Here is a 25,461-nt window from a genome sequence, read left to right as displayed (position 1 = left end):
GATAGCTTGATGCCAACTTCATATTCCAAATTAGGCTTTGCATATTTTTTATATTCAAGTTATTAATGTAGAAGGTACAGGAAGTCTAAATATTTGGTTGTTTCATCATATTGAGCTCCTATTACTTATCAAATTTGAATCTGATACTCGGTTCTTCTGCATTCAATAAAAACTAAAATTGTCAGCACGTTCTCATGTGCAGTTGTGGCCAATGAGGTCATCATTAATAATATCTTTGTATGAGAATGATGAATACAATATGTTAAAGATTGCCCCAACTTTACAATTTTTGTTAATTATGTAGAAGATGTATATTTCTTATTTTCTTTATAATAATAAATTGGATCAAAATGAGTTATTTTTCATTGATTAGTAGAATTTGTTTATAAAAGCTCTAAGGAGTGTGAATTATATGCTTAATAGCCCACAGGGTTCAATTTAGAATGAAAAATTTTATTAACAATTTATCACACCAAATTTTAGTTAAAATCAAGTTAAAATTTGATTTACATGTCATAAGAATTCGGTAGCAATTCCAAATGTTGCAGTTGTAGATTTCAGACTGATCTTGCAAATGATCTTAGTTCTTTAAGGTTATAGAGCAATGGTTCCCAACCTTTTTCAGCCCCAAAAATTTGTTTCATCTACATTTCTAGCATGTGATGATGTGAGGTGCTCTCTCAATTCCAAATAAATTGTTCTCCTACACCAGTTGGCCACACCCCTGACATTCGAGTCCCACATCCCTAGGGGGTGAAATCACCCCAGGTTGGGAACTGGGGTAATAGAGACTGCCGTAAGTTGCTGTATAATTCTAGATTTGGCACGAAAAATATACATTAAGATTTGCAGAAAAATTCAAGATCGCAAAGGGGGTCATTTTGACTCATAAACTGCACTGAAATTGAACCCTGGCTCAATATATTCTGTCCTACATATAACATGATAACATGGCTCAATGTAATCCTCAAGTGTTTGCAGTTACTGTTCTCAGGGCTCTGAGAAATCTTCACAAGATCTTATTGAACAAAGCGTTTGATTGGTTGAGTTGTGAACATGCTTTCTTCACAAGTGGCATTAGATTACTGTGAGAGGTAGCCTACATAGCAAATTTACTTTAGTTTAAAGTTGGTTTTGGTACATCACGATTCATAGTCAGTTTGGTTTTTCCCATAGCTATAAATAACTCAATGATAACAAAAACTAAAAGTAGGAAATATTTCCGTAAGTAAAAATGAGTGCTCTTAAGGTATGTAGTGTATGTAACCAATGGTTAAGGTGGACATAGAATTACAAGTTGACTTTATTAGGTAAGTAACGTAAACTTTTACAGATTTTATTATTGTTGGTTGCTAAAATCCTACCCTTCAAAAATGTCGTACAACAGTAATTGGGGAGTCCACAGCTACTATTGAATACTCACAGGGAAAATTAAATAAATCACTATTTTGGTTTCTGTTATGGAATTGTGGGAGCTTTAATTTAACGCCTAACCAGTATTATACTTCTTCATTTCACCTGTTGATGACATTGTAAATTGTTGAAACCTTGTGTAGCCTAAAATAATATAATATTGTGTTCTGTTTTTTATTTCTTTGAGTTTGTCAGTCATACCTTTCATCCAGTTTCTATCCAGATTCCATAGCTTAAATTGTATTGCTACTGTATTTGATATATAAGCCAAATGTATATATGTTAAATGGGAGAAATATTTTTGTCTAAATCAGCTTTTTCTTTATTCATTTCAAACGACAAGTCTATCTAGTAGTGGCTGTTGTTGCGCACTTAGCGTATGCTTAAGTTTTTTGAAACACCTGATGGTGCTACTCTTTAGAGGAGTCTACTTCTATATAACTTTTACTCTAGATTTTGCCATACATACTTTGGACAAGATTTTTATTATCGGAATTCTCTTACTTTGTACAAATTTTTATCTGTAGGCCTACATGATCTGAATGTCTGAAACTTTGATGGAAATTTTATATATGATGTTAGGTGATTTGTAAAAAGTATCAATTTTTAGCTGGACAACATAAATTAAAAGCTGAAAGACCTGAAGAAGACAGAAAAAAAAAGAAAGAATAGCTAAACAGAAAACTGAGGTATGGCCGAAGTAGCTGTGAAAGAATTAACAGATGAAGAAGCTAAAAAATTACAACAGGAAATTGATGATAGGGCGGTAAGATGATAATGTAAAAATCTTTTTTACCATTTCTTTTACCGCTATACGTGGTTTTCATTCCTTCAAAATTTGAACCTCGTATAACACTTTGAGTTCTTTGACATATTCAACCAATAACTCGTATAATAGTACAATATACAAGGTTTTTTGTTTTCATCCCAGAAAAAGGAACATTGATCATAAGATCGGCGTTTTTTCGAGCTTCCAAACGGTACCAAAAATGTCAAAATGACCAAATATGGCATATACAAGGTTTCAAGCGGTCACCCACGATAAATAGATTAGTCTTGATAGGCCCACACCAGCTGATAAAGCTAAATTTAGCTATCAATATAACTTTTGACCTTTGAATTGTATTCATGATTATATTCTTATTCAATGAAAAGTGATTATCATTAATATTTCCCTCATTGCACACTGCATGGAGCATCTCATCTTCTTTAGCACAATTGTGGTTTGGCATATACCAAATATAAAATTTTATGTAGATTTACAAATAAATGGGGTTTATTGAAATTTAGTATTTGAAACAATCTAATTACATTGGCCAATTTTGATGCTTGTTTCATTTTTTTTTATGTGGGTTACTATACTTGAGCTATGAGTCCTTTTTCATTGAAGAAAATACCATGGCCAATCATTGTAACAAAAAATTGATTGGTTGAATTTGTTCACAATCTCAAAAACATGTTTTGCTGATCAATTTCTTCAGATGATGGACAGCATCAGTGGAGTTGCCCACAGAAAATACACAAAATGAATTTCACAGCCCCGCCCCCTAAAATGGCGCAACTGTCCCTTTAAGCACAACTTCATATTCCAAATTAGGCTTTGCATATTTTTTATATTCAAGTTATTAATGTAGAAGGTACAGGAAGTCTAAATATTTGGTTGTTTCATCATATTGAGCTCCTATTACTTATCAAATTTAAATCTGATACTCGGTTCTTCTGCATTCAATAAAAACTAAAATTGTCAGCACGTTCTCATGTGCAATTGTGGCCAATGAGGACTTCATTAATAATATCTTTGTATGAGAATGATGAATACAATATGTTAAAGATTGCCCCAACTTTACAATTTTTGTTAATTATGGAGAAGATGTATATGGACAGCATCAGTGGAGTTGCCCACAGAAAATACACAAAATGAATTTCACAGCATTTTGTTTATCATTGAACTTTATTTCTAGGCTAAGAAAAAACCTGATTTACCAAATTATAGATGGACTGAAACAAAAGAAGATTTAGATGTAGGTAGCTATTTTACAGGATTTTAGACTTTTATCAAAAGAAATGATGTTGAATCCTTAACTTCTATACCAGAAATATTTAGACATCTTTATTTCCTTCAGAAAGTGTGCGCTGAATGCTTGTCCCGATAATTTGACTCTGTCGAAAAATTGTACAGCGTTAAATTGAAAAGTCAGTAAGCGTGCATGCTCTGGCGTTTATGGCATCATGGCATTTTAGGACAATGAGAAGGGTCATAAAATAGCAGACTGTTTTTCTTAATCATATCTGCAATGTTGACATGTGTTTTTTGACCTACACAGTACTTAATTAATTTATACATGATTTGTTTATTTTAGATTCGTATTAAATTTAAAGTTAATTTTAAAATAAAAAGTAAAGATGTTGTAGTGGAATTTAAGAAAACGGTTTGTTTGATAAATTTTGAGTTTATAACAGTGAGAATAATCACCTTTCTTGTTATTCCTTTTTACGGCAGGAGAGAAGAATAAGAACAGGGTATGGATATAAAATGGCAGCAGATTACAATCAATCAATTAGATGTAGGGCTAATGTATTCTTGAGTATATGCAAGGAACCACAGATGTCTGACTGAAAATTGGAATGGTGCAAATTTATGTTATCAGTGTCCAAGATACATATGAAAATTTACAATAGCTTTAATAATTACATCTACTAATTATATTTACAGCATCTGAAAGCAGGATTAAAAGGCCATCCTCCTATTATAGATGGAGAAACATACAATAATATTAAAATAGAAGATTCAACATGGTCAATAAGTGACAATGAATTATTGATTATTATTGGAAAGGTTTGAACTCGTTTTAAATTAACTCAGCTGATCTGGATAGAGATAGGTGATCAATGATTTAAAATTAAAATAAATTTGATAAGAACCGTTATGCTTAAGGTGCGAGTCTTGGTCACTGATCTTTGTCGCTGACTAGAGTCTTGTCAAGAGTTTCACCGACTAGCTGCCTGTACAAGAGGAGATAAAAATCATTTTTCCACTATGTTGATAATTACGTGTGGATCATGCAATTGAAAGGAAATGAATCTTATTGGACGCTCTGTCTTGCAGAGATTAAACATTTGGCGACAAATATCAAGCCATGGTTTACCAATTTTGGGGGTTGATTTGAATCTTCAATATATGCAAATTGTTTTCAGAAGTTCTAAAACGACACCCACATCGCTCAATTCTTTCAAATTTACCTCGAACTGGAAATTTTACTTTCTTTTTCTATATATGTCTTTCCTATATACCACAGAGTCTCAAGAAAAAAACAGTTGTTCAGATTAACTTAGCTAAAAAAATCCCAGTTTCTGAAACTAATGTACGTTTTGTTGAACAAATGAAGAACCTGTCACTTTAAGGATGTGCAAAAGAGTTATAGATCTATTGGCAAATTGTTTATGTATCTCGTTTATCAGATAACAATAGATTATTTCTGATGGACCAATATTTTACAGGTTGATAAAATGAAATGGAATCGTGTATTGAACAAGGATCCAGAAATTGATACTCAAACAGACGATTCAGAAGTAGGAAATTAGCTTACTTTTTATACACCCACATCTCTCTATGTGGACATATATTGTCGAACCCCTGTCCGTCCGTCGGTCCATCAACATTTGCTTGTAAACGCTCTAAATACTAGATTGTTTGATGGAATCAAATGAAATTTGGTATGTGTATACATATTCATAAAACGAAGATCAAGTTCGAATTTGAGCTATTTTTGACCGTTAGAAGCAGAGTTATTGCCCTTGCCCCAAAATCTTTAATATGCTAGTACTCTCTTAGTTTTCAACCGATTTTACCATCCGCATGGTTTGGTTGAAATGTTGAATTATGTCAGCTGACTGTATCCCAGGACATTGACATTTGATTGGTTGAATTGTTAAATTATTGGAGCTGACTGTATCCCAGGACATTGACATTTGATTGGTTGAATTGTTAAATTATTGGAGCTGACTGTATCCCAGGACATTGACATTTGATTGGTTGAATTGTTGAATAATAGGAGCTGACTGCTTCCCAGGACATTGACATTTGATTGGTTGAATTGTTGAATAATAGGAGCTGACTGCTTCCCAGGACATTGACATTTGATTGGTTGAATTGTTGAATAATAGGAGCTGACTGCTTCCCAGGACATTGATATTTGATTGGTTGAATTGTTGAATAATAGGAGCTGACTGCTTCCCAGGACATTGACATTTGATTGGTTGAATTGTTGAATAATAGGAGCTGACTGCTTGCCAGGGCATTGATATTTGATTGGTTGAATTGTTGAATAATAGGAGCTGACTGCTTCCAAGGACATTGACATTTGATTGGTTGAATTGTTGAATAATAGGAGCTGACTGCTTGCCAGGGCATTGATATTTGATTGGTTGAATTGTTGAATAATAGGAGCTGACTGCTTCCAAGGACATTGACATTTGATTGGTTGAATTGTTGAATAATAGGAGCTGACTGCTTCCCAGGACATTGATATTTGATTGGTTGAATTGTTGAATAATAGGAGCTGACTGCTTGCCAGGACATTGACATTTGATTGGTTGAATTGTTGAATAATAGGAGCTGACTGCTTGCCAGGGCATTTTGACTGGTTTAATTGTCAAATTATTGGAGCTGACTGTATTCCAGGACATTGACATTTGATTGGTTGAATTGTTAAATTACTGGAGCTGACTGTATTCCAGGACATTGACAATCGATTGGTTGAATTGTAAAATTAATCAAGCCGATTGATTGGTTGAATTTATTTAACTTGTTATTTCAAGCAGGTTAATCCAATAAGATTGTTTTTTTTTTTTTAGTTATCAGATGATTCGGATCCCAAAACTGGTATGTTAGAAAGACTGCTGTCTGGTCAAGAAGAAAATATGACGTCTGATCAGAGACAAAAAAAAAGAGAAAGCATTATGAAGAAGTAGGTCATGTTTTAATTCTAAATTGAATTTCTGTGGCCTTGAACTTGCATGCCTTATTTCCTTTTACACATGGATATGAATATCATTTTTTGCAGATTAGATGCAGGAAAAGTAGCACCCAAGTCCCATTGGTGTACATTTGTCTAGGACTGTATTCTGTAAATAAAATATAAGATTTTATGTCTTTTAAAGGGAAAGGGTGTGCCAATTCCTTCAAAAATATCTCAAACTAGAAATTTCATTTTCTATTTCTATATATATATGGCAGTGTCTCAGGAAGAGATCTTATCAAATGTGGATAATTCTGGACACACATGAATTTGAAGGCTCAAGTTTTGACGGTGAGCTGACTAAGGTACAATTGGTAAATAAATAGAGCATCTGTCCCTATATCTGTTAATATATTAAATATTGAATTACCAACAGACACATTATTATATTCACTTAATTTGCTCGTATCTTTTTTAGATTTGAAAAAGATTACCCAGGAATAGATTTTGCAAAGTGTATATTCTCTGAAGATTGATTTAATTTGGAACTTAATCATGTGTAGATGCAATGCTTTGCATAGTTTTTTGCCTTCATTATTTTTTGAAAATGCTCCATTATTACATTATGTATTCGAAGATAGTCTTTCTTAAACTGTCCTTCAAAAGAAACTTCTGATCCTTAAATGTTGGACATGTAGAAACCTGCCTCAAGTTGGAAGATTATACAAAATTTTTGTATGAGCCTGCAACACAGTGGTTACTTCAAACGAGGGGAGCCTGAAGTTGTTATAATATAAAAGCTAATAAAAAAAAAAGTAACGAAAGTTTGGGCAAAGGCCCAAATTACAATTTTGGAAGTTCTTTACATTTAAAAATGTAATTTCCCAAATACTTTCCATCAACCCTCCCTAGAATGGATTTGAAAAAATTTGGCCCCCGGCTCCTCCCAATCCAAATATCTGCAGCCACCACTGCTGCCATTTGCTGTCAATAGATTAAATATGTAGTTATATATTTAGAATTGGAGACAAATATCCTAGTCCTAAGTTGTTTGTACATTAAGTTGGATTTTGTAAATTATGTAGAAGATGTACATTTCTTATTATAGCCTAATGGCATATTAAAATAAATTGGAACAAAGATTTGTCTACACCTATTTTTTTCACCACACGCAAAATGAAATGAAATTAATGGAGTTTTACGTCCTACTTTTCTGCAGCATGTGGGCTAATGAAGTCGGACAACACCATGTAGGGTACAATGAAGAAAATTTTGTCAGGACAGCAACATTAGCCAGCTCTTTTTTCGATTGCCGACTGATGGTTTTTTGTCCCATCCAAATGACTAAACGGTTGATAAATATGAAGGTATCATCTCCACTTATGCCTGGATTGAACCCTGAACCTTCAGGTTAGTTCAGCACACTTAGAACCAATTCTGATCTCTGTTCCAACATTATTGAAATCTCTGTTGATTCCCTTAATCCCATACATGCAGAACTCACTAATCAAGCACCCACAGGAACTTTTACAACTAGAATGATCTGATTACAGTCAGCACCATTCATCACATTTAGTAATTGGTTTTGTTGCTTTACACAGAAAACTCTTAGATGTGGAAATAGCATGCCTATATTCTCCATGTGTCAGAATGAGCAAAAGCTTGTCTACTTTTACCCCATATTTCAGTCAAGTCCTTATTTAAGCTCTTTACTATGCCCCAAAACTTTTTGTAGCACAATTCCTCTTATATGAATCAGCTACAAAGTTGTGCTTGCACTTTTTTGTCCTTAGTTAAGAGCTAGTTAAAACAACATAAATCTAAGAATATAGCTGTAATCATTTACAATTATACACTAAAAAAGTATCAAAATGGAATGTACCAATCTAATTATTTAAAATTGTTTTTAAAGGGACAGATGCGCCATTTTTTTTCACCAATCATACTTTTTTTTAAGCTTAGTCAATCAGTAATAATGTTCACAGCTCACCCTCGAAATTTGAGCTTTCATATCATTGTGTGTCCAGAATAATCTTTGAATGTTAAAAGTTGTCTTTTTTTTTAGACACTGCCATATAATATAGATATATATATGTTTTTTAAGGGATAATGCGATTTTGGTACATTTCTGTACTTCTGAAGACTATTTCCATACATTCAAAACTCAAATCAAACCCCAAAATGGTGCATCTGTCCCTTTAAGATTTTGGCATTGCCCAATGCAAATTAATTTTAATAAAATTGGGCTAGACATATCACATAAAATCAGTGGAACAGAATGTTGTCATTTACACACATCATGTTATTGCCATATATACATACAAAATCTTTGATTCTTTCAATTTCTGTTTTCCACTGCTTTTTGACCAGAGCTTGACACATTGAAACATGAAATTTACACAGTAACAGAATCTGATACTTCACATCCTTTAATTACCTTACCTAAAGGCCCAACAGATATTTTTTGGCAATCGTTAACAATAATTATTAACAAATATACTAAATGTGCTAGGAGCTATTATATATATAACAAGAATATAAATAATTTCTAACAAAATAAGAAAATATATCATATATAAGTAAGTACCATGTAAAAACAGGCCGAACAAAATTTCAAACCTAAAGTGGTGAACCAGTTTAAAGTTGCCATCCCATGTATATATCTTAATGTTCAGATTTATGTCATGATAGGTCAGTGATATTCATAACTGAACACAATGCATAATCGCCACAAAATTGAAAATGTTTAAGGAAAGCATTGTAACATCTCCATGAATGCAATAAAAGTAAAATGCACCAAGCCCATAAATTTTATTAGAAACATGCAATGGGAAGGCAATATTGTTGCATATGAAGCAGTTTGAGGTGGACTGTTACAGAATATGCAATTTTATGGATGTTTTCTTGCATTTTTGCAATGTACGAGTGATATTTTTATAATATTTTATAATTTTTATATTATTATAAAAATAGCTTGTTTGAGCCATTTGTGCATTGCAATCTTTTTTTTTTATCTGGGATGACAACTTTAAACAAAACTTGATATTTTCATTTTCCCATAAACATCTATTTCCCACAATCATCTATTGAGCATCAAATTTCAAATCAGAAAAAAAATGATTAATTAATGAATATTAACAGGTTCGTCCCATAATAATGGGTATTTATTACTATTAGAACCGGTAGGCCGATACCAAATAAATGGTGGACCGGGTAGTTTAGCATCACTGCTATAAACAGCACACTGTTTAAACTGACATGGTGTTTCTCTCCAAGCATATCGTACACCCAATATATCATCATCACAGATAGAATATATAGTAATAGAAGTAGATGTTGATGATATTATTGGTGTAGGTAGCCACCATGATTTACCTGCTGTACATGATTTACTTCCACCAATAGAACAACATAGCTGAAATATAGATGGTAGAAATTTGAGCTCAAAGGTAATATAGGCCTACACAAAATTAAAATTAGACAATTTCAGATAAGATCAAACTTATGTTCTGTTTTTTATTAGCTTTTATTTTTAATATATCCTCTTTAGTTAGGATCTAAAGACGGGCCTCTTAAACATTCGTCACAATAACCTTTTCACCTAACCAGATGAGCTCTGCTTTAACCTATCAAATTCCTTGTCTCTCTCACAAAATCCCTGCACAGGATAGGGCAGATATTTGATGGGTTAGGTAAGGTCAAAAGGTTATTGTGACGAATGTTCTAGAGGCCAATCCATCCATTAATCCATCAAATTTGTCTTTAATATCTTCTGGTCCAAAACATTTGATTCTATTCTATCCTCTGATTGTGAAAGTTGTCAGCTGGAGTAGGGTCAGAAAAACTTGACCCAGTTTTATGGGGATTTGATGGATTCAAGAATACGAAATATTGTTAAAAACCAGAACCTTCGGAGGTGGAATAATATATAAAATCCCATAAAACAGGGCCAGGTTTTTCTGACCCTTCTCCAGCTGACAACTGTCACAATCAGAGGATAGAATAGAATCAAATGTTTCAGATTATTTGACAAGTATACTTTGGTTTTGATATTTGGTATTTGAAAATTTTTGCAAAAATTGCTGAAAATGCTTTGTAAATTTTGTAAAAATATAAAGAACTCACTTCAACACCTTCAACATTCCTAATTTCTAGAGAAACATCATATTCTAGTTGTACTTGTTTGGATGATAAAGAAATTGTTGTTGGTAAAGGTCCAGACCATTGTTTAACTGATGTATCATTGTAAGCTATAGCTAATCCACTTAAAGTCAGTCTGTTACCCACATCAACCTTATCTCTTGGATGTATACTGAAAATAATTTCACAATGTTATGCTATAATGGAAGTAACTAGAATGTGTCTTGACTAAAATCAGAGACACTATCTTGGTAACAGAAGTCCTCTAGATGGAATACCCTTATTTGCTTTCATTGTTCCTGGCTGCATTGCACTTAATAAAAATCCATAATCTGTTTCATTTTTGGGTGTAAAACCAGGCACTGAATTCTAATTCTGATAAAACATTCAGACAACTGCTATTGAGCTGTTAACAACAGGGAAAGCAAATCTGTAGATGACTACACTTTAAGTCAGGGGTTTCTAAAGGGTAATATTGAAATTTTAGTGTGGTAATGAGTCTAGTGTACAAGTTATAAATTGGACAAGTTGTTCTTTTCAGTCAGGCTATATTCTTCGAAATGTAAAGTTTTGCATGGAAAACCTGCAAAGTCAGAAAATGGTAAGAATTTATAGGGGAAAGGGGATAATGCAATCGATCAAGAATCCTGAAAGAGGTAAGAGAAAGAAGAAAGTTGAAAACTCCCCACTTTTGGTTGCTCTTTTGTTAAAGATAGACTTGATTGTACCTTCCATAGGGCGAAACAAAATCAGGCAAATCCATGGCAACGGCCATAAACACTTTAGGCATCTTCTTATTAGGTACATAACCAAAATCTGCTGTTTGATGCCATCTTATATCAGTAAAACCTGTTGTTACAGTTGGATCAGGTCTATTTGCTGCCAACTGAAATAAGAAACAATATCTATGGTTTTTGCAGCCCATATATGTACTAAGCAATATGTAGTCAAACCCATCCAGCCCTAAACTTTATTTGCTATCCTCTTATCTGAGAACCTCATCGTTAATTGTGATGAATCTGATTTTCTAGACAGATTTTTCAAGTTTTTTACGGCAGTCCTGTTCTAATGATGTTATTTGTATGCAATCAATGTGTTCTTGTTGGACCCGTTCTTGATAACAAGATGTATTGTGGGAAATCAAAACTTAAAGAGACTGTGATCACGTTGCTCTACTTTGGATTTTGTTATCCCACTTTCAACATTGTTATCAAGAAACAGGTTCTATAAAATATCCTAAGATTGATTAAAAATCAAGCAAAAAAAAAAACCTAGTTAGATTACAATGGAGAAGAAAAATACCAGACAAATATAGAAACAAAATTGTAATGTAATTTTAAACTAGATTGGGGTGAACAACTCACTTGAACAAAACCAAAGGGAAAGACAGGATCTGTATTACCACTAGAAGAAAATTTCAATCTCCAATCATCAATCATTGAGGGAAATGTACAGTTATACAGATTGACATTGGTTACTTGATTAGCTTCACCTAAAACACCAAAATCATTCAGTAGTCTTTAACTTCAGGAAAAAGAATAAAGTCATTTCATTGTATACAAGGGGATATCTACAAAATGCCTGAGGAGGGGTCAAAAATGAGAGGCATCTCTCCACAGTGTGACCCAGGGGTCTTTCAGAGGCCCCCCAGAAGGCAACAGATTTAAGATGAATTTTGAGATAACAGACCCCAAGGGGAGGTAATGGACCAATGGCCCGCCCCCTAAATACACTACTGATAGTATATGATGTGCAAATCAAGCCCTTTCTTGGCAAAGTACTGCTTATTATAAACATAAATATATGTGGCAGCGGAATTACTCAGTTGGTAGAGAGTTGTTGTCGTCTGCTAAGCAATGAAGTATAGTATTCAATCCTTCTCATGGTAAGTCAAATTTTGATGCCACCACCAGTGCTTCCTAAAGCGCTTTCCACATAAATGCTTTTTTATTATTTCTGACAGCGAATATTACAAAGTAAAAAAAAAAACATGGACTTACCTTGATACCATATAGCACCATATATGGTCATGTTTAAAAATGGATGTATCATAGCATTCCATAGATCACTATTACCCATAGCTAAATCTTCATTTCCATCTGTCCATTCTTTAGATCTTTAAATAAACAATTCCTATATTTATACACCAAAACACAGAGCAAAACATACAGATTTTCATTTTAATAAGAATACTTGTAGCTTCATTATCTATCATTCCAATTACCCATCTCAGGTCCTGAGTTACTGTGAGGGTGAGGGTTCATTTGCCACGTAGAAAAGTGGTTTGCAGCCCCAGTTGTACCCCCACTTTATTTTCAACAAATCTAAATGTCTACCTTTTTTCTCCAAAATATGTGTCAGAATGCACAAAATCTATTCATTTTTTTTACAATTTTCTTGAGAGAAGCCTATAAGACGCTCTTTTGAGAGACTTGCGACTATGACACCACCAAAGAGTAGCCAAAATTTGAAATCTGCCTCAGAAGTTGTCCCCTCATTGAATCAGTCTGTCCCCTATTTCTACCCCCAGTCTTGGAAGACTGGCTCCATCACTGTTACTGTGATTCAAGAAAAACTCATCAGGATAATGATGTTACTATTTTGAATTTTTCTGGATCTGGTTAAATGGTGCAAATAAAAGCTTTCAATTACCCCAATACAATATCGAAACCCTGTAATATTTGACACTGACAATGGGAAGCTCTAATTGCATAAATCAAATATGAAGTATGCACATTATACAACTGAGATGAAGGTTGGTGCTTCAAGAAGTTTTAAAAATTCTTGTCTGGTCACTAGTGTGACATCATTCACTTAAGCTTTTGTGATCGCTGTTGAAAGGATGAACTAGATTTTGGTGCCAAACGAAGCTTATAAATCAACATACATTTATTTTGAGGAAGAGTTTGAATATATAAATTGTTAGTCTGAATTCTTACATCAAACTAAAAGTAAAGGAAAACTTACACTTTGTAGCTACCTTCTTCTTTAAGACCACAATTTTGTAAAGCATCTTTTGATGACCAAGCTTCTACTGGAGTGCCACCCCAATCTGTAGCAATCATACCAATAGGATATTGTCTACTATCATACAAGTTTCTACCATACAACCAGCATACAGCAGAGAAATACTTCCACGGAGCAAACCCAATAGATTCTACAAAACACAGGCCCAACTTTAAATATTTTTTTATAATAATTCAATTAACAAAATACAAAGCGAATGCTTGTCAAAAACTTTCAGATCCAACTTAGCACACAGATTGATTGTTGTTATTGCGGTGTCAGAAGCAGATGAGAACATAGTTTCATAAAAGCACTGGCCTAGGTCAAAAAATAAAGATTAATGTAAAAACGAGGTGCAAGTTAAAAGTTAGTATAATTAGATATTACATTAATTGCAGTGATATTATTGATAGAATTTGGACTTGTGAATGGAAAGCCATAAACTATCTGATAACAGGTCCAAGTTCTGCAAACAAAATGCATCCTTTTCAATATGTCAAAAATCTTTTAAAGTAATATATTAAATCTTATACTTATGATTCAATACCCAAATAATTCATGTATATCTGGATGTATTGGATGAATGCAGTTAGACGCTTGCTTGCTATCCTGAAGGTCTATGGTTCAATCCTGACATAGGTTATGCAGGTAAGAAGGACTGACATTGAAAAAACGTTTAGTCGTTCAGATGGGACAATAAACCGTGGCCCCATGTGCTACAGGCTGTCCACGTTAAAGACCCCTCGACAGTTGGAAATTCAAAAAAGAGCAGGCTAATGCTGCTGTCCTGGCAAAATTTCTCTCATTGTACCCTGCATGACATTCCCTCTCTTCATGCCCACATGGTGCAGAAAAGTAGGATGTAAATCTCCATTCATTAAATTTCATTTAATAATGAATTTCTAACGTTAATTTCCTAACAGTAATATTTGAAGATTGATATTTAGAAATAACTTACTTTGATTTGGTAAAGACCAAGGTTCTTGTATTGTTATCAAGTCATATTCTGGTTTGTTAGATTGTGTTTGTAAAACAGTAAGCACTCGGACATTGGGGTACTTAGATGCTTCATTTGCTAGATCAGTTCCATTGAATGCCTAAAAATATAAAATTCATAAGAAATTATTTCAAAATTCTTAGTTAATAGCCCAGTGCAAACCTGGATTCAAGTACTTAAAGGGATATCCAATGTTGAGCGATTGAAATTGTAGGGATAAAATTCACTGGAGGAGAACTGCATAGATATCAATAGTAACTTCCGGTAGCTCCCGTCTAGTGATGTCATAAAATACGTTAGTTTTAGTGGAATTGCAACCTACAATTTAAAGTCAACACTAGACATGGATTCTGTATGACGCGCTGTGAACGTCACCAGTATGTGACCTTGGTATAAATTTGTTTAGATTAAAATGGAGACTGACGAAGAACTAAAAATTGTAAGCTCATTTTTATTATATTGCTGCTAATCATACCTCCATTATTCCCAACTTTAATCTTTATATGTATCTGTAATTACCTGTATCAAAGTAAACTGCATATTAGATTGTCCAGAACATAACCAAACATCACCAAATAATACATATGCAATAGATATTGAACCTTGACTGGATATGGCTGTTATTGTAAACTCATCAGTTCGATTTTCTGGATCTAGGGACACTTTCCAAACACCATTGACGCCGTCTGGACCCAAACTAACTATACTTTTATATATCTTTTCTGTATCGCTCATTTTTACTATAATTCTTTCTCCTATATTAGGGGAATAACCCCAGATAACGGCTTTATGAGGCGCTCTTTGTAGCACCATATAATTTTCATAATAACTAGCAAAGTTAAAAGATTTAGGTGTAGGTTTTTGTTGATTTTGACCCGTCTCCTTTTCTTCTAAAACTGTATCTGGAATGATTGAATATGAGCAGCTGATGAAGAGTAAAAGTTTCTTGTCTTGTTTAAGCTTCTCATTCGATCAGTGGCGGCACTAACAGTCCGTGACTCGGAGTACAAATTAGAGGCAGACCAACTTAATTGGGGACAACTGTCGCAGTTGAAATTCAAAATGCCGCTGCTTTGTGGAAGCTCATAGGCGGAAGCCTACCATGGATCATTTGAGAGACTTCTCCCTGATTTCACTAATCTGAACCTTATCTTTTTTCTGAAACCTGATCTGTACATATGTTTTGTAATGTCAGTAGAAAACTTACATGGATCTTGAGACATCTGAACAACTTGAGTATTAGTGAATTTGATCAACAAAAGACATGACAGTACTATAAATACTTTCTTCTCCATTTTTGCTCTTTTTAACTACTGTTTTTAAAGAAAATAAATAAATAAATGAATATAAATACCATCATATATAAAACATGATATACCAGTAGGCCTACCTGGTAAACTTCAAGTCAAAAGTGTGACATGCTTCGAAATTTAGATGCATGGTTCAAATGTAAAAAAAAAAGGCTGAGTGATGTCAGTTTATGGGAAATAATTTCAGTACAAATCACTGAAAATTTGAGATAAATCTGAATTATGACCCCATGTAGAGGAATATGTCTTTACTTAATGCAAATTCTTTGAAAACCTTGTCTACTTAGGCCTATCTTTCCCAAAACAAATAATATGCGTTTAAAACTTTACTTTACAAAGTCTAGACCTGCATGCTCTGAGTCTGAGAAGACAATTTTTTTTCTAATCCAATTTTCTCATCTTTTTTTTTGAATGGTTCTATGCCAATATGTTTCAGGAGACAAAGAATAAATATCAAATATCTGTCCAGGGGCCTACTTTGGTGACCTTTGTAGGGTACCCTGCAAGTACAAGGAAGTTGGTCTTGGACTTGCAACTTGTCCATCTGCAAAATGTAAGACTACTCTGGGTAGCCTACGCCTACAGTCCCACTCTCAAAATGAGAGCAATAAAAGAGCCTATAGACATGCCATAGATTAAATGACAATAACTATTAACATAGCATAGTAATTACCAGATCATCTAATGTGATTCCGTTTACACGTTATAATTAATGATAATATAATAATTAAGGCTGGTAAAATGTTCACACCTGACTGAACAAAAATATTTCCAGGTAAGTCATGTGATTGCTTGTCACGTGAATCAATATTTTGAAGAGGGCGCTTTTGAGGGAAATCCCTGCGATGACGTCAGAGGGCTTTCCAACAGCAGGTTGTAAATAAAGTGAAAACAACAACGTAGACAAATTTTATTTATTGCAAAGAATATTGGTAAAAAAAAACATGTTGGACTTTGCAATTTTTGCTGTAACGTTTTTCATGATGCTTGTCGGAGCTGTCATTTACCTAATGCCGGTAAAAAAATCTAAAAATACATTATTTTCTCTGCAAGGCCTAGATCTACTCTAGAGTACTGCAGTTCAGGTTACATTGCTCAAGTCACAAGTCGAGTACGAAGTCTAACAAGGAAAGATCTATCGTGGCCTTATCCATTGTTTGCCTCCAAAGACCAGCGAGAATCAGAATACTTACCAAAATTTTGCTGAAATATTCTAGATTGATAAACATAACACAAAAAAAAAATCATCAATTGCACAACTTGAAGTGGGGAGTGGCCAAATAGCAACTGTGCCAAAATTTGCAACTCAGCCTAGGCCCAAGGCCACAGTACAATTTTGTTTGTTTGCATACCAAAGTAGTCTGTATCTGTATCTTCTTCACTTCTTCTGTATCTTCTACCTTCTTTGATTCAGTCTTTTACATTTAGGCACTCCACTCAGGTAAAGGGGTGGTCCATCCATATGTCGATAATTTTATAGTATTGTGATCTGATTCAGTTAACAGTGACATAAAATTATACAAGAAATTAAAGATTAAGTGAAATTACATCTGTTTGTTATTTTAGAGCTCCAGAAAAGCAACATCAGTTCCTGGTTTGGACCCAACTACCAAAGAGTAAGTAAAAAATGTTGCTTCTAAAAAAATGCTAGTTGTAAGCTTGAAGGAAAATATTTAAAAAAAGTAAATAAAAACTTCATCTGCAAGTCAGTGTTCAATTTAAACTAACAAAATTTATTAGCAATTAGTCAAACTCAATTTTTAGTTTTGTCTAATGAATTTCAGTTTTGATTCCTATTTCCTAAAATTTGGTAGTAATTGAAAAAATCTGTTGAAATTGTAACCAAGTTTTCTCTTTTTAGGGATGGTAACTTGAGTGATATTGGTAGAGCTGGAAGCCTACATGAGTTCTTACTAGATTTACATGGTAGATTTGGTGACATAGCTTCTTTCTGGATGGGCAGACAGTTAGTGATTAGTATAGCTTCTCCTGAGTTGTTTAAACAGCACCAGAATGTATTTGATAGACCAGGTAATATGTCTATCCTGAAAAAAAAAAGTAAAAAATAATTCTCCTTTTTGAATACTTATCTAAGATTTTACTCAAATTTGAAGCAGCTACAGGTTCTGATGGTATCGAAGAAAAATATCTCAATCTATTCTTTAAGGCACAATGTTTCTAGCATTATCACTTTAATCACAAATTTTACCTTTTCTTGATGCAGGGGGCAATTGATATGCAGTGTGCAGTGAGGCCCTTTTGGCCAGGACAGCATAAGCCTTTTCTTTGTTGATTCCCAACTCTTGAGGGATCTTTAACAGTCACAGCCTGTAGCAGACAGGGCCTTGTTTTATTTTGATAACTTGATTCTTTGAGAGCAATTGATAAAAGCTATGAATTTGATTTTTGACATCATTGAAAATTATGACTGTTTGGTACTTTTGTAGTTGAGTTATTTAAAGTGTTTGAACCTGTTATTGGTGAGAGGAGTATACAGTATTGTAATGGTAATGATGGTCGTGCCAGAAGACAAACATATGATAAAAGTTTTAGTCATCATGAATTATTCTCATATTCTCCAAAATTCCAAGAGGTGAGCTTCCAAAAGCTCAATTCAGTATAAAGTTGCAATTTTCAAGTTTGATTCACTTGAAAATTGCAACTTTGAACTGAATTGAGCTTTACCAACTGGTGAATCAAATATTTTGACAAATATATCTATTTACTGATCGAACAATAAAAAAATATTTTAATGATAAAATAGTGCTCAATACATTAATTGAAGAGAGATATACAAATATTTCAATAGAACCTGAAACATGTTGTTACTCAGAGTTCCACTCTGTGCTATACTGTTTTTATGTTTATTGGTAATATTAATACAATTTGTATTCAGGTTGCAGACAATTTGGTGAAAACATTAGAAAATAAAGTAAAGGAGGAACATTTATCTTTAAACCAGTATATGATAGCCTATGCTTTCAAAACAGTTATGAATTCATTATATGGTGATGCGATGGATGATGAAAAAGATATTATTGCTATGCGAGGTCATTATGATATTGTAAGTTCATTTCTGATCATTATGATATTTTATGTTCATTTCTGATCATTATGATATTGTAAGTTCATTTCTGACCATTATGATACTGTAAGTTCTTTTCTGACCATTATGATATTGTAAGTTCATTTCTGACCATTATGATACTGTAAGTTCTTTTCTGACCATTACGATATTGGAAGTTCATTTCTGACCATTATGATATTGTAAGTTCATTTCTGATCATTATGTGGGAGCCGTGGTGGCTCAGTGAGTTAGACGCTTGCTCGCTAACTTGAAGGTCCAGAGTTCAATCCCGGCATAGGTCGAGATAATACCTTCATTTCTGACCATTATGATACTGTCCGTTCATTTCTGACCATTATGATACCATCAGTTCATTTCTGATCATATTGATATTTTATGTTCATTTCTGATCATTATGATATTGTAAGTTCATATCTGATCATTATGATATTTTATGTTCATTTCTGATCATTATGATATTTTATGTTCATTTCTGATCATTATGATACTGTAAGTTCATTTCTGATCTGATCTGATCATTATGATACTGTAAGTTCATATCTGATCTGATCATTATGATATTTCTGATATTTTAAGTTCATATATGATCATTATGATACCGTTAGTACATTTCTGACCATATTCTCTAATATTATGGCTTTGTAATGTCATTTTGATACTGTGTATGTAAGTTTCTGACCACAGAAATCTTTTTCATTGCCAGTGCTGTAAGTTTGAGGGGCTGACATGGAAAAAGTGTGATTGGGACAATAAACCTGAGGCCCTATGTGCTACAGGCTGTGCATGTTTAATATTTGACTTAAATTGCTAATATTTTGATTCAGATGTGGTCGGAAATGGAGAAGAGGATAGCTGATCCCACTGTACCCGAAGATGGTAGTCCTAGGGCCATATCTCTTAATCTTGGTAAATATAGTTAAAAATGTCTCTTTACATTTGGAGGAAAAAATCTAGCCGTGGTACAGCTTATTAGCTGAAGCTATATTCATGAACCAATAATATTCTCTGCTATTATGTAGTCTGCAGAGGTCAATTATTATTCAATTGCTTTCCTATCCCATACTCTGCAATTATGTAAATAATTCAGTTTTGACCATTATATTTTATTAAATTTGATGCTGAAGTATTGATGAATTGAAGTCATATATCTTTCTCAAGAAATCGGGCCCTACCTGTTGCTGATGTGCCATTGTCACGTTTAGGGCCAGATTCAAAAGGTCACATTTTATGAGAGTTGCTCCAATCCAATTTAGGATCGTTAGTTTTTGAGGATTTATTTTTCTTTGATTTGTTAATATTTGATTGTATACCTACCAGAAGTCAATTTTGATTAGTGATACAGGTACGAATAGTGTTGGGTCCACTAGGTAAAAGTGTATGTACATGACTAAATATCTTTAACAGCATTGAAAGAAATGAGAAAGATTGTACAGAACATTATAGATTTTCGTAAGAAAAATGGTAAAAAATCTGAAGACTATTTATTAATTGATCGTATTGTTGAACATATGAAAACTGAAGATGGAATTTTTTCGGAAATTCTGACTTTTCTAATTGGTGGATTCCATACTGCTGGCAATTGTAAGTACATAACAAAATATAGCTAGGCCTCATCAATACATAGATAACAGACATTGTATACCTCATTTTGATTGACTAAAATTAAAATTTGCCTAAAAATTCAAATTGGTAAAATATATTTTATTCCGTTTGTTTTGATGTTCTGATCATCTCTCAACGTTTACGAATTGTTACCTTTCCTTATTCAGTGTTGACATGGGCAGTCTATTTCCTTGCTACACATGAAGAGGTTGAAAAGAAATTACTAAAAGAAATTAAGAATGTTCTTGGTGATGATGATATTAGTGCTGACAATTATGATCAGTTGAAGTAAGTACAAGTATCTATAACATCAGTAGAAGTCTGATCACAGAAAACTTCCACACTTCCACAAACTTTCATGTCCACCCTTAGTTTCGTTCCCCTAGTTTCTGACTAGGGGGTACATCATACATATTATCCCCCTCTCAAAAATAGCCATTAATGAAAAATCAATTCATTTATACCATTGACCTGGATGTCATATTCACTTCATTTATTCAATTGACCGCTATAGTTCGTAAATATATAAATAAATATAATCGATCATCTTGATATATATCGATAAGGAAATTGGCCGACGAATATCTCTAGCATCTGGGTATCTATATATTGCACATTGGAGGTAGCTTCAAGAGATAATAGAAGGCCTATATCATGTTGCCCATATAGTTTGAATGATTATTGCATTATTCAGAGTCAGGGCAGAATAACTAATAGTTTATTTCCTTTAAATTGTCGTTTCAATCTTCAAAAAACAGTTCCTTTGTCCTACAAACTGACCCAAAACTATATCTGCGATCAAAATGGCTAATTTCAGGTACACTAAACAAATAATTGATGAAACAATGAGGTGTGCTGTTGTAGCGCCATGGGCTGCACGATACCAAGATTTTGATTCAGAACTTGGTGGCCATAAAATACCAAAGAAGGTGAGATAGTTTTAAATATTAATACTTTGACTTTAAGCTGTTTGTATTTTTGATAATTTAAATGTGTTTGACCAATCATACTTAAAGTCTCTGAAACTGGAATATTTTTGCTGAGCTAATCAGTAATAGTGTTCTCAGCTCACGGCCTTCAACTCCATGTGTGTCCAGAATTATCTGCTTTCGAATGTTAAAATGACGACTCATCAATTTAAGATACTCTGTAATATATAGAAAAAACATATATAGAAATAGTGAGTAAAATTCCTAGTTTGAAGTATTTTTAAAGGAATTATGATTTGCTTACATTTTTAGTACTTCTGAAGACTATTTTTACTTATATTCAAGCCTAAAATCAAACCTCAAAATGGCACATCCATCCGTTTAAATTTAGCATATTTCTGTCATTCATTCTGTGTTTTTCTTATTGAGCACAAGTTTGATGGAGTATTATCTTTGTCTTTATAAATAGCTATAATGTTAAGTGATATGCATGCTTTTCTCTTGTTGAAAATATCTGCTTCAAAACATCAATTTGGTATTGTAGACTCCAGTGATTCATGCATTAGGTGTTAGCTTACAAGATGAAAGACAGTGGCCTCAACCGAAAATGTAAGTGAAACATAAATTGATATTGAGTTTTTTTCATACATAGTTTAAAATAACTGAATATAAGAACAAGGTAAAATTGTTTTGAAAGCTTTTGATACCTGTTGAACTGTTTGGATGGCCCTTCATGAGTTTTGGCAACTGACTTCAAACTTCATTTTGATACGCCCACAAATATATTTTGGGCGTATTTTGTATTCACTTAGACGATCCGTCGGTCAGGCTACAATTTTTTACAGATTCTTTTGATTTTTATTTTGTAGGTCAATGTCATTATGAAGATGATCCCTATCGCATTTTGTGATGATCTGATAATTTTTCACCTGTTTATTTTCAGTTTTGATCCAGAACGATTCAATGAAGAAAACATCAAGAAGAGACCACATTTGGCTTTTTCACCTTTTGGATTTGCTGGAAGGCGAGTATGTCCTGGTCGGAAATTTGCCTACTTAGAAAGCGCAATCTGTTTGGTATCACTGTTCCGCAGATTTAAGTTCCATTTAGTAGAAGGTCAAGTTGTTCAACCCGTTTTTGGACTGGTCACTCATTCTGAAGATGACATTTGGGTGACAGTCTCTAAGAGAAAATAGGATAGGCCTATGTTTCTTTGAGTTGAAATGATTGTGAGTTCGTCCACGCATATGTATGTTTTTGATTGGCTATCAACTATAATGCTTGCTTTATAATTCTATTATGATATAAATCATGTAATTTGATACAATTAATATGTATGTATGTTGAATTTGAATTATCCTAAAGAGGCCCTTACACCATAGCATTCACAACTTGCTATGGTTGCTAATAAACAATAGTGGACATGAGTTTAAAGATTGGTTTCCGTATTTTTTAGTTTTGAATTAAGCAAACTATTTGATTAATTGGTGTTTCTAATGAAATATCATGTATTCTTAATCATATCATTATTTTCTTATTGCATATAATTGGGTTTTAACCAATCATAAATGTCCATGTATGTACAGTCAGGATAAACAAAAAAAGACTTTTTGACCTTTCTCGATCAGTCACTCATTGGAATTCTGCTGGTAATTCTCTCTAATTAAGCTAATTATGAATTAAATATGGACATGTGAGACAAACTGGTATTTTCCAAGTAATTATAACACCTCTACTTTCTATTCATATAAGTATTAGCATTTTCATTTTCATAAATAAAAATAAGGAAACCCATCTTTAAAACGTTACTCTCATGCAACTGAGTTGTGAGTAGACTTTTATATCCATGACCAATTTCATTATTCGTATTCATACAAAAATGGATAATAAATAACTATGGTATAAGGGCATTTTTAGGTCAGTGGAAGACATACCTAAGCAAGGTTTTACTTGGTATGCTTATGAATGTGGATTTGGATTTTCTTTACATCAATTGAGGGTAAAATTTGTTAATAAATCTTCTTACTATGCACATTTTTGATCAACCAAAGCTATTTGGGAAATATATTGTATGTTCAGGTAAAAATTAACATATTTTCCCTTTGAATAATAATTGTTAATGCTTAGTTTGATCTTTTTTTTTTGATTGTTTAATACCTATGGATTGCTGACTCTGATGGTGGGCAAGCTCTTTGCTGTTGAAACCACTTCCAAAGACATTTTATAATTTAAGCTCCACTTTTTAGGGTGTCACTGAAGGAGGGGGAGGACAACCGTCGCATTTCTCTCTCGAAATATTTTGAAAATCGAATTAATTTGGTGCATCCTGTCACATATTTTTGAGGGGCTATGACGTAAAAAGGTCATGTTTTAGATTTGTTAGGATTGAAGTTTTCACTTCAAGATCCTTGATCAATTGCATAACCCCGCCCCCTGTAACCTTTTTCATGTCGAATAATATATCCTAACTGAATAAAACGACTTAAATTGTAATTTTCCAAAAAGTTTATGTCAGACTACACAGTGCCTCATTACCCCAAAAAAACTACATAATTAATGAAGTGAAGGTACATCCACCCATTTTGTACCCCCCATTGGTGCCGCCACTGGTTGAAACATACATTGATTAAAATCGCTAGGGTATACAAATCTTAGGGTACCATATACAATCTTATTCACCTCTATTTTCTAATACTAAATAGGCCTACTTTTGTACACAAATGTTTCAACAATGCATGAAAGAAATTAATATCACATAGGTTTGGGTTAATTGTAAGAAATTCATAAATAAGGCCCGTTGCCAGACTTGATTGTTTGGAGGGGTAAGTAATATGTCTAGAGTGGCAATATGTATGGTGTTTAGTTGGAATGGAATGGTTGTCAGAATTTTTTTAGGCAGGCAATCCATTTCTTCGGTTGACCCCCTATAGCTACAGGCCTGTCACAAATTCAAGAGATTTAGAAGGTTTAGAAAATGTTATATATCTTGCCATTGTATGTGTTTGCGACAGTGATCTCATATTCTGAGCATTTTTCTTGAAGTACAGGAATGGTGGAACTAAAAGCTATCAGTGTTGATGATATAAACATATAAAAAGTTAAAAAAAATCATTTGAGAGTTTCATAAACAGGAGGTGTTAAATCATCATCTAAAGACGCATATGGACCTTGTTCTTCATTGTTACTTTGATCTGGAACGTTCACGTAATACGCTGCAGTTTCAACGCCACTGTTGCCATTTGGGAGATTGGCATTTGCTGAGGCCTCAGGATTCGGAGTTCCATTAGACCTTCGGTTGTAGGTTACAGTTTTTTCATTCTTTTCCTTTTCTTCCGATCTTCTGCAAAATAAATAATTATATCTCAAATTTTTAATCTATTTTCATTATATTTGATAACGGTATATAATAATCAGATACTATAGGTCCTAAACCTACTACCAGGTTTTATACGCCCACATTCTACTGAGGGCCTGATTTGGCTCTATTTTCAATACATGACCGACAGAGCAACTCAAATGAATGAGAATCAATAGCTCCCGCCGGACATCAAGTAGAGGTTAGCCACTACGTGTTATTCACATAATTTGATGGGCCGATGTCAGACCATAAATGACTTTTGAACGTAATAGGGGCAACAGTATTGTCCGATCTTAAAGAATCATAGGCGCTTCAAATACACGAATTGTAATTTACTGTATATTCTTCAAACACATAATATTTACGGCTCTACCGTCTAATCAATTTCATTGGAAAAGTTACTGTATAAAAATTATGTACCTTCTTTTCATTAAACAATAAATAGCAATTCCAATGACCATCGCCGCTATTATAGCTACTAAGGCACCAATAATGCCTAGAACTGTTGGAGAAATACCATCATCTGTAGAATCTGATGAAAAAAGATATGTGGAACTGACACCAGTTTTTTTTTTAAATTGAAAAATCAGCGCCAAATTTAATCTAATGGCATAAGGCATGCTAATAAATACTTCATAACAAGCAGGTGTTTGTGATAAC

At 33.4% G+C, this 25,461-nt stretch overlaps 5 protein-coding genes across 5 annotated transcripts; 2 read left to right on the top strand and 3 right to left on the bottom strand.

The window, feature by feature from the left end:
• Positions 1 to 3,389: 3,389 nt before the first annotated feature.
• On the top strand, positions 3,390 to 4,995 carry LOTGIDRAFT_133460 (hypothetical protein; the record flags this gene model as incomplete). The annotated part of the gene is made up of 4 exons (XM_009067610.1): positions 3,390 to 3,434; positions 3,774 to 3,842; positions 4,127 to 4,249; positions 4,912 to 4,995. Coding segments are annotated over 4 exons (321 nt in total), but the record flags the coding sequence as incomplete, so codon positions are not given.
• A 347-nt stretch (positions 4,996 to 5,342) lies between these two features.
• On the bottom strand, positions 5,343 to 6,020 carry LOTGIDRAFT_133365 (hypothetical protein; the record flags this gene model as incomplete). The annotated part of the gene is made up of 1 exon (XM_009067609.1): positions 5,343 to 6,020. A coding segment is annotated over one exon (678 nt), but the record flags the coding sequence as incomplete, so codon positions are not given.
• A 3,475-nt stretch (positions 6,021 to 9,495) lies between these two features.
• LOTGIDRAFT_133483 (hypothetical protein) lies at positions 9,496 to 15,360 on the bottom strand (the record flags this gene model as incomplete). Its single annotated transcript, XM_009067608.1, has 8 exons — positions 9,496 to 9,813; positions 10,512 to 10,683; positions 11,240 to 11,390; positions 11,872 to 12,003; positions 12,512 to 12,627; positions 13,479 to 13,668; positions 14,476 to 14,614; positions 15,034 to 15,360. Coding segments are annotated over 8 exons (1,545 nt in total), but the record flags the coding sequence as incomplete, so codon positions are not given.
• A 1,408-nt stretch (positions 15,361 to 16,768) lies between these two features.
• Positions 16,769 to 22,639, top strand: LOTGIDRAFT_133362 (hypothetical protein; the record flags this gene model as incomplete). The annotated part of the gene is made up of 10 exons (XM_009067607.1): positions 16,769 to 16,840; positions 17,391 to 17,440; positions 17,686 to 17,839; positions 18,634 to 18,888; positions 19,737 to 19,818; positions 20,317 to 20,493; positions 20,682 to 20,802; positions 21,332 to 21,443; positions 21,988 to 22,052; positions 22,387 to 22,639. The coding sequence occupies 10 exons, from the start codon at positions 16,769 to 16,771 to the stop codon at positions 22,637 to 22,639; spliced, it is 1,341 nt and encodes a 446-aa protein (XP_009065855.1).
• A 1,912-nt stretch (positions 22,640 to 24,551) lies between these two features.
• LOTGIDRAFT_169287 (hypothetical protein) lies at positions 24,552 to 25,421 on the bottom strand (the record flags this gene model as incomplete). The annotated part of the gene is made up of 2 exons (XM_009067606.1): positions 24,552 to 24,783; positions 25,222 to 25,421. 2 exons carry the CDS (start codon positions 25,419 to 25,421, stop codon positions 24,552 to 24,554), a joined length of 432 nt encoding a protein of 143 aa, XP_009065854.1.
• Between the last annotated feature and the right edge of the window lie 40 nt (positions 25,422 to 25,461).

The sequence above is a fragment of the Lottia gigantea genome, assembly GCF_000327385.1.
Source record: "Lottia gigantea unplaced genomic scaffold LOTGIsca_84, whole genome shotgun sequence".
In the NCBI taxonomy this organism is placed as follows: Eukaryota; Metazoa; Mollusca; class Gastropoda; family Lottiidae; genus Lottia; species Lottia gigantea.
Note: the sequence above shows the minus strand (reverse complement) of the source record. Positions and strands in the feature narration are given on the sequence as shown.